This window comes from Sinocyclocheilus rhinocerous, unplaced genomic scaffold (assembly GCF_001515625.1).
Source record: "Sinocyclocheilus rhinocerous isolate Xijiao unplaced genomic scaffold, SAMN03320098_v1.1 scaffold585, whole genome shotgun sequence".
NCBI classification, from domain to species: Eukaryota; Metazoa; Chordata; class Actinopteri; order Cypriniformes; family Cyprinidae; genus Sinocyclocheilus; species Sinocyclocheilus rhinocerous.
Window position 1 is genome coordinate 1,975,020 of NW_015630024.1, and position 8,466 is coordinate 1,983,485.

The window sequence follows — 8,466 nt, forward strand, 5'->3', positions numbered from 1 at the left end:
ATCTATCATATGTTGCTGCCTCATTACTGTGCTATACATTTAAAAGAAATGTCTTTTAATTTTTATAGTAGGCCCTATATATTTATATATAAATATATTACTTTTTTCATGAATGTATTTTACAACCATACAAAGATCAATGTGCAACATTTTACCAGATTTAATCCAACACTTATTCACTTTTATTTGTTCCCCACTAAATAATGTTTTTTTTTTTACTAAAACTTTAGATTTTATAAAATCTTAATAACTTTTGCTACTGAATTATCCACTGTGACGAGAGGGGCGGGGCCGAGAGCCGTGGGAACGGAGCGAGGCCGGTGGAGTAAATGCTAATGCGCGACACCTGTGCCACTCACCGTCTCGAGTCCCACGGAGGAGCTCCGGAAGGATAAAAGGAGGAGCTACGACAGTGAAAGACGAGAGAGGACCAGGCCTGGACTTTATTTTGTGTTTTGGTTCTGTTTGTGCACGACAGTCGTCCGCGAGGGGCTGTCGTGCTATTTTGTGTTTACTTTATTATTAAAGTTTTGTTGAAATGTTCGCCGGTTGCCGCCTCCTCCTTTCCGTGACTACGAACTGTGTTACATCCACTAACCTAGTTTATAATAGTATTTTTGTCATAGATTATTATATATTTCTTCCATTTGTTCTTTTTTCTTTATAAGAAAGTGGTCTATATTTAGTATTGTGTGTAACACACAAAAGAATGACGATCATTTCAACACACATTGAGGTATAGAAATTGTACACTGATAAAAAAAAACTGCGCTGGTATCGGATCGATATCGGCCGATACTCAGAATTTTTGGTATCGGATCGGGATCGGTTCTGAAAAAGTGGTATCGAGCCACCCCTACTTAAGACTTTTAAAATGTGTCACCAAAACGGCAATTGACAGTAGGACACCTTTTACAACCCTATTACATAAATGAGACTGCACAATTAAGCACATGTTGTGACCAGTTTTGTTCATGGATAAGGCAGCAGTACTCCTGCAGATGGAGCCTAGGGCTGATCTTGGTCCAACAGAAGACACATCAAACACACTGTCAGGCTTTAGATCAGCTCCAGAAAACTGATCTGAAGCTGATGCCAAAGGGGTGTTACTGAAACTTCTATCAGAGCTTCATGTAGGCCTGCTGTGGTCATAAGGCATAAGGATGCATGCAAATTTACAATTCCAGCATCTTTACAGAATCTGCTCCAGCCAGGCATAGTCACTTTTAAGTGATTGTAGTTATGTGAACCATGAGAGTTTTAAAAGGTTATGCCTATTAATTATTTAAAAAATGCATGGCCCAAGTTGTCTATATGTTTTAATTTGCGCTTTGTTTGGTGGAGAATATTGGGCATGTAAAATAACTTAGTTTTTTCAACAGAATAAATCAAATTTCTTTCTTTAATCCAGAGGGGGAATGGGACAGAAATGGCTGGAACAATGAAGGAACATTTTAGAAATCACTCACTGGCCCCCGAAGAGTTGCATGCCCAGCAGGGCAAACACCACAATGAAGAGGAAGAGGAGGAAGAGCAAGCTGATGATGGACTTCATGGAGTTCAACAGTGAAACCACAAGATTCCGCAGAGAGTTCCAATACCTACAGAGAGATGGAGAGAGAAAGAGAGAGAGTGAGAGAGAGAGAGAGAGTTAACTTTTATACAAAATATTTTTTCAATTTATTTTTAAATAAATTAAAATATATACATATATATTTGGATATATATAGTTATGTGTAGTTATACTTAAAAATAAGATTGATATATTAATATAAAATCATAAATCATCAATATTGAAATAGGACTCATTAGTTTTAAATATTTGTGATAGACAACATGTAAAGATTTATTATAGCTATTATTAAACACTAGTTTCAGGAAGTACTTTATGTAAAATGGGGTTTGGTTCTGATGTATCAGCAATTACTGATCTTAAATATCAGTCCAATATCAGTTGCACTATATAGATATGTGATTGTTTTGGCCCTACCGTAAAGCAGGTACGCATGCATCTACTTACTTGGTAACTTTAAAGATACGGAGCAGGCGCAGGGCTCTCAGAACACTGATCCCAAAAGACGCGCCAGGCTGGATCGCTGCCCACACCACTTCAAATATACTTCCCACAATTACCTGAGAAATCAAGAATCATCAAGAATCTCTCAGTTATAAGAGTTCATTTGATGTAGCCTCTCTTTTAAATGAGCATACGGCCTATTTATTAAAATATTAAACAGATAAAAATATCAAAATCATAAAAAGTAACTAGAAAACATGAAATATATCTGGAAAATGACAGTTGGAGTGAATGTGAGTAAGCAGGCTAAACCACAACTCATGAACGGCCCTGTGGCGATTCAGTGTACACACAAGTATCACAGTGGCTGATAATGACTGACTGGATGCAGCCGCAGAGGGTCGTCTGAATCATGTGTGCTGTGACTCACCCCAAAGTCAAAACAGTTGAATGAGGAGTGAAAGTAGTTTCTGGGCCCCAGGCCATACATCTTTAGAGTCATCTCTGTCAGAAACAGACCCAGGAAAACAAACTCTGCCAGGTCTAACAGCCCGTAGAAATGAAAGGAGAGATTAGGTTATCTGTCAACACCCAAGCTTTTCTACACAAACCTTCAAAACTAATGCTCTTACAAGGTAGAGTTTGGCAGCACAGTTAAAAGAAACAATATATCAATATTTTATAGTCTTTTGAGAACCTTCAATATAAACTTTTAATATTAAATATTTTTTATGTACATTAAATATTGAATAAATTCAATATAATATTTATTAAAATGTATTTTATTTATTATTTAAATGACTAAAACTGAAAATAAATAATTTAAACTAAACAAAAGAAAAAATAAATAAACAAAAATGGCATAAATACATAACAAAATTAATAAAACTTTTTTTGAGTGATGCTGCAAACAGATCACTGAATCACAGCTTTGAATTAATTCACTGAAATGACCGTTTAAACTGCTTCACAGAAATTAATCAAATTTATCAAGACATTTTTTGCTTGAGAAACTGAAATGAGATGCTATTAACGTAAAATATGCTATTAAAATGTCTTAAATATTTTATTACAAGTCCGATCACATGCCCTTTAAGAAACTAAATAGCCAAATAATCAGTGTATTTTGACATACCATATAAATAAATGGTGTATTTGCTAATGAACACAAAACGACCACTCTTACACAGGGCCTTGGTGAGCCACTCAGGCTGGTCGTAATGGACAATGGCCACACACAACGTGTTCAGTCCCACCAAACACAAAACGATCCAGTAGAAACTTTGTGCCTTCACCATCCGCCGGATGAAAAAGCGTACCCTCTTTTCCTTTCGACGGAAGTATGAAGAGCTATCATTCTTACTGCTTTTCAAACTAGCTCGGGCAAAAGGTGATCCAGGTGGTGCTAGAGAGATGAAAAATACATTAAAAAACATTATGGGAAGACACTCAGACTAAAGATCAGACTACTTACTGTCTGTAACTTCATTTCTAAGGTAACAATAAATAATATAGATGGGAATACGAATAGAATTTTGTTTAGATGGCATTACATTTTCAGCTTAGAGTAATGCTGAGACACATAAGTGTTCGAGATTCTAAATAATTCTATCAGCCTTGTAAATTTCTAATACAATAATATATCTACTAAGCGTGACTGATTTTAGGTCACCTGATCCTGCTTTCCCTTCTCCGTTTTATTCACTCACTTTACCTAATGGGCACATCCAAGCTAATCTGAGAAGCTCTGTAGAGCTTTCAGTTGATTATTTAGCAAGGGATATAATTTCTTCTCTTTTTGCTAACTATTAACAAACAAAAATTCTGTACATAATATATAAAATGGTAAATCATTCTATTGCTGTGTTGAACAAATCATGCAGGATATGTGAACAGCACGATTCAGCTTAGACAAAAAATGTTGAAGTTTCATGCATCACACTAAAGTGGTCAACAGCCTTTGAAGGTCAAAGGTCCAGGCTTACCAACAGAGGAGATGTCGGTGAAATGTTCCTCTCCCTCTTCAGCACTGATGAGGTCATTTCTACCCTTTCTGCTCTTCGTTCTTTTCAGAACTGAACACAAAAATGCATAAGCACATACACAAAACTATTATGACAGCATTTAGAGAAACATTAAATTCATCAATTCATCATCAGATCACATTATTAGTTCATGTTTTCATGTGAATAAACTAGAACTCATTTTCCCCAGAGTTTTCATCTAATTAGGAACAAGTTGTCAGTGGACACTTCGTAATACACCTATTTGGAAGCTAATAAATAAATAATTAAATAAATAAATATTCTAAAGACTAATAATGTATTGTATTTTTATGTAAGCTTCACAAATGCACAGATTCACTCAACACCACACATTTGAGAATGAATGGTTAGAAGCTTTAATAACCTGGCCTCTGCCTGAAGATACAGAAAACTAACGGATGTAATGACATTCTGTTGTAAGATGAGCAGCTGGACAAAGATATACACAAGCACTACTTCACCTGATTTGCTTTATTTAATATATTTTGCAACCAAGTCATTGTAGTCATGACTCGTTGCTTCAAAGTAAACCATGCTACTTCAAAATAAAATGTGCTATTGTCCAACATTTTTAATAAACAATTGAAATTATATATAACTTCATAATTGTAGCTGGTTACTGGAAAAAAAATGCACCTGAAAACAGCTTAACTAATGACAGTTAGTTGCAAAGCTGGGTTAGGGTTAGTAGTGTCACTACTTTTAGTTAGATGGTGCCTAAAACTGCGTTGCATGCATGTGAGAGTGTATCTATTCTAATCCAATTTTCCCAGTTGTCCTAATCCCTGTAATTACTTCTGGATCAAAACACCCCAAACTGACATAGATTATGGGCCTTGATAATCAACAGAGTCTGTGAAACTGAGTGCAGTAGCTCACAGTGAGAATGTAGGCAAGAGAGGCAATATTTTCTTTCCTGTCATCTCATATTTCCTAATGAAACTGGAAGTTAGGCTGGGACATACTGAAGGGCTCTTATAGCCACTTGTCCAAAAGCCACAATCCATGATTTACTTTGAGCTTCTTTTGTACAATATGGATTAAATTTTTACCTAGCAACTGTGCCCAGGTGAAACTCTAAATACCTCCCCAAAAGCACCATTTTGCCTTATAATGGTGCAAAATCATGAAGTAAAAGGTCATACTTTCCATTGGCCTGGTTAATCATAGAATACTATGGTAAACCAGTCCCATGGACCCATGCCCTCTTTTCACCTGGGTTGTTCTGTTTCTTCCTGTACCACGCACCATCCAGAGGGGATTTCTCCTCAGCATTCTGATCCTCCTCCGCCAGCAACACTTCCTCTGTAATGAGTAAATATCAGTAAGAGTACTGTACTACTAAATCCATTATATAAAAACATGCTCTATAAAGAATAAATTTTGATGCCATATTTTTGTCAATCTCTGAAAAAGTTGAAGTACCTGAATGAATTGTTAGGTGCAGAAAATTTTTTATTGGACTTTAAATTACTTACTAGAGCGGCATGGTTTAATTTTAATATCTTAAAAATATATTTTGGATTATTTTGAGTACTACTGAGTGTGATTTTTTTTACTGTTCTTTTCTCATATGGAATTAGGGGAGACCTTTCAGTTTTTGTATGTAGTTGATAATTTGGTTCTTTCGGGGAGTTAATTTCAATGAACTGGATAAAAAAAAAAACTGGTTTACCAGTTTATGTAATCACGCAACGACTGGTTCATCCAGTTCACTAAAAACAACCGGTTCAAAAGAATGATTTTTTTTCCGGACCGGACATCACTCCAGACCGTTTGCCTAAGGCTACAGATTACAGGCAATAATATCATCAAAAAATATTCATTTTCTTGCACAGATCAATTGTTTTACTTCATAACACCCCAGTGTATCATCAGAAGCCATGGGTATTAATTTTGTTTCCCCGATATGCTTTTTTTTACTCTCAAAGTGACAGTAGCTGATGACTTGCATTTTATGAATCAAAATCTTCTTTACTGTTATACTGAAGAAGAAAAGTCACCTTCAACTTGGATGGCCTGAGAGTGAGTAAATGAACAGCAAATTTTCATTTTTGGGTGAGCTATCCCTTTAAGTAATTTCCTCCATGTCTGTTAGCTTTCTACAGTTCAGGCTTGCTATAAATAGGCTTGTTTCTATAGTTTTATATTAAATAAATCCAAACCCAATGAAACAGAGAAAACGTCAGTTTACACTAACCTGCTTTGCATATCCATTCCAAATAGCCGGTGAGCTCTCTCTCAATCTGCTGCTGTCTGCGGAGCTTCAAGAACTCCTGCCTTTTCTCAACTCGTTCTCGTTCTTTGGCAAACTCTCTATGAGCAAACACACACATACAAAGAAAATAAAACAAAATTTGTTTTTAAATAACCTAAGTTCTGAAAGCTTTCCATGACATGACAGTGAATTTTGTCATTTCACAGTTTAAGAACCCTTGAGTAATAATCAGGCCCTGGAAAAGCATCTATATTACAAAGAAATATTACTAAAACCCTGGGGAAAGACAAAAACTGTGTAGTGGCAGCCAACTGAAAAACAGCACAATGCTGAGACAAAACAAGACATAAATAGATTTAAAAAAAAAACTTTTTTAGGATGTCATGCACTTTTACAAAGCATTTAAAACATATTGGATCAGCTGCTTCAGCAAGACTTAAAAGTAAAGGTTAAAAAGTTACTGCACAGAGCCCCAGACAGAAGACATGATACAAGACATTTTACAGAAATTGACAAACTTACTTCAGTTAGTATCAGAGGGAGAAGATAAGTGTGTAAGGCCCGTTTATGTAAATTCATACAGTACACTCTAAAACATGTTGGGTTATTTTTTCTACCCAACCGCCGAGTTGAGCCTGTTGGGTCGTTTTTTCTATGTGTTGAGTAGTTTTTGTGTTACCCAGCCATTAGGATAATTTGGCTGGGTCAATCTCACTGACAGCGTGGGGTTACTTCAAGCTAGCTGTTGAGTTACAGTCAGAGCACAGGCTTTTTGCATCATCTTCAGGAGAGAGTGGTTCTCAGTGCCACCTAATTTGTGCACTTTTTCAGTGAATAAAGGTTTGTATATGTTTTATTTCATCTATAAAGAATTTTTGCTGTGCTGTAAACAATGGAATCGCATGATGGAAACGCCTTTTGCATTGCATAACATTTTATTTTATTCGTTATAGTACTGAATTTAATTTATTTTGATGGTAAAATGTGCTCTTTAATCTCAGCACTGTTTGTTTATGGGAAGGTAATCGAGTCAGTCAAGGAATCTTTCAGCTACGAGTGAAATGCTAGTCAGCGGTCTGAGGTTTGCTGTTCCCCCGCCAAACAGAAGCCCATCACCGGCTAAGATTTCGACGACACACCAGCATGAGAATCAGCACTATTTTGGTGAAAAGGGATAACAGAAGACAGTTGAATACACTTGAATTAAAATGCTACTATTAAATGTTACATTTTCTATTTCTAAAATGCTTGTTAAAAAAGTTTAAATGTGTGTAATATTGTAAACTGCTGTATCAATCCAAATAAATCCAATTTGTCTTATATTTTTGTTCATGGGTGTTCTTGTTTATTAATAAATGCTCACCTTTTTATTAGTCAGAAGTCAGAAGTCAGAAAGAGCTTTATTGCCAAGTATTTTTCCACATACAAGGAATTTGTTTTGGTGTCACAAGCTTCCAGTACACAGAAACAACAACACACAGATAATAAAAAATAAGATATGAATAAAAACATGTATATAAAAATAAACAAAAAACTGAAAAATGAAATAAATTGTATGTACAGGTGTGCTATAGATAAAATAGAATAGAATAAGATGTAGGGATGGACTAGGTGGTAACAAATAACAATATCTTAAATATATGTAGCTGAGCCAAACCAGACAGTTATTGAAGTGCACAGGACAGACTCAATAACGGCCGAGTAGAACTACGATCAGCTCCTGCTGTGGCAGGTTGAACTTCCTCAGCTGGCGAAGGAAGTACAACCTTTGTTGGGCTTTTTTAACAATGGAGTCGATGTGATTGTCCCACTTCAGGTCCTGAGAGATGGTGGTGCCCAGGAACCTAAATGACTCTACTGCAGCCACAGTGCTGTTCATGATGGTGAGTAGGGGGTGTGCAGGGGGGTTCCTCCATAAGTCCACTATTAACTCCACTGTTTTGAGCATGTTCAGCTCCAGGTTGTTAAGACTGCACCAGACAGCCAGCTGCTCAGTCTCTTATCTGTAACCAGAATCGTCTCCGTCCTGGATGAGGCCGATGACTATAGTGTCATCCACAAACTTTAGAAGCTTGACAGAGGGGTCAGTAGAGGTGCAGCCGTTGGTGTACAGGGAGAAGAGCAGTGGGGAGAGAACGCAACCCTGAGGAGCTCCAGTGCTGATTATACGGGTGCTGGATGTGAGT

The 8,466-nt window shown here is 36.5% G+C and overlaps 1 protein-coding gene across 1 annotated transcript in view; it reads right to left on the reverse strand.

Moving 5' to 3' along the window:
- Positions 1-8,466, reverse strand: part of cacna1bb (calcium channel, voltage-dependent, N type, alpha 1B subunit, b) — a 124,391-nt gene that overhangs the window by 46,599 nt on the left and 69,326 nt on the right. Inside the window, exons 8-14 of the mRNA XM_016551903.1 lie at positions 6,263-6,378; positions 5,278-5,367; positions 4,003-4,092; positions 3,204-3,422; positions 2,448-2,560; positions 2,021-2,133; positions 1,470-1,601 (exon numbers count right to left, since the gene is read on the reverse strand). Coding sequence (XP_016407389.1) covers positions 1,470-1,601; positions 2,021-2,133; positions 2,448-2,560; positions 3,204-3,422; positions 4,003-4,092; positions 5,278-5,367; positions 6,263-6,378 — 873 coding nt within the window. The remainder of the gene's footprint in view (positions 1-1,469; positions 1,602-2,020; positions 2,134-2,447; positions 2,561-3,203; positions 3,423-4,002; positions 4,093-5,277; positions 5,368-6,262; positions 6,379-8,466) is intronic.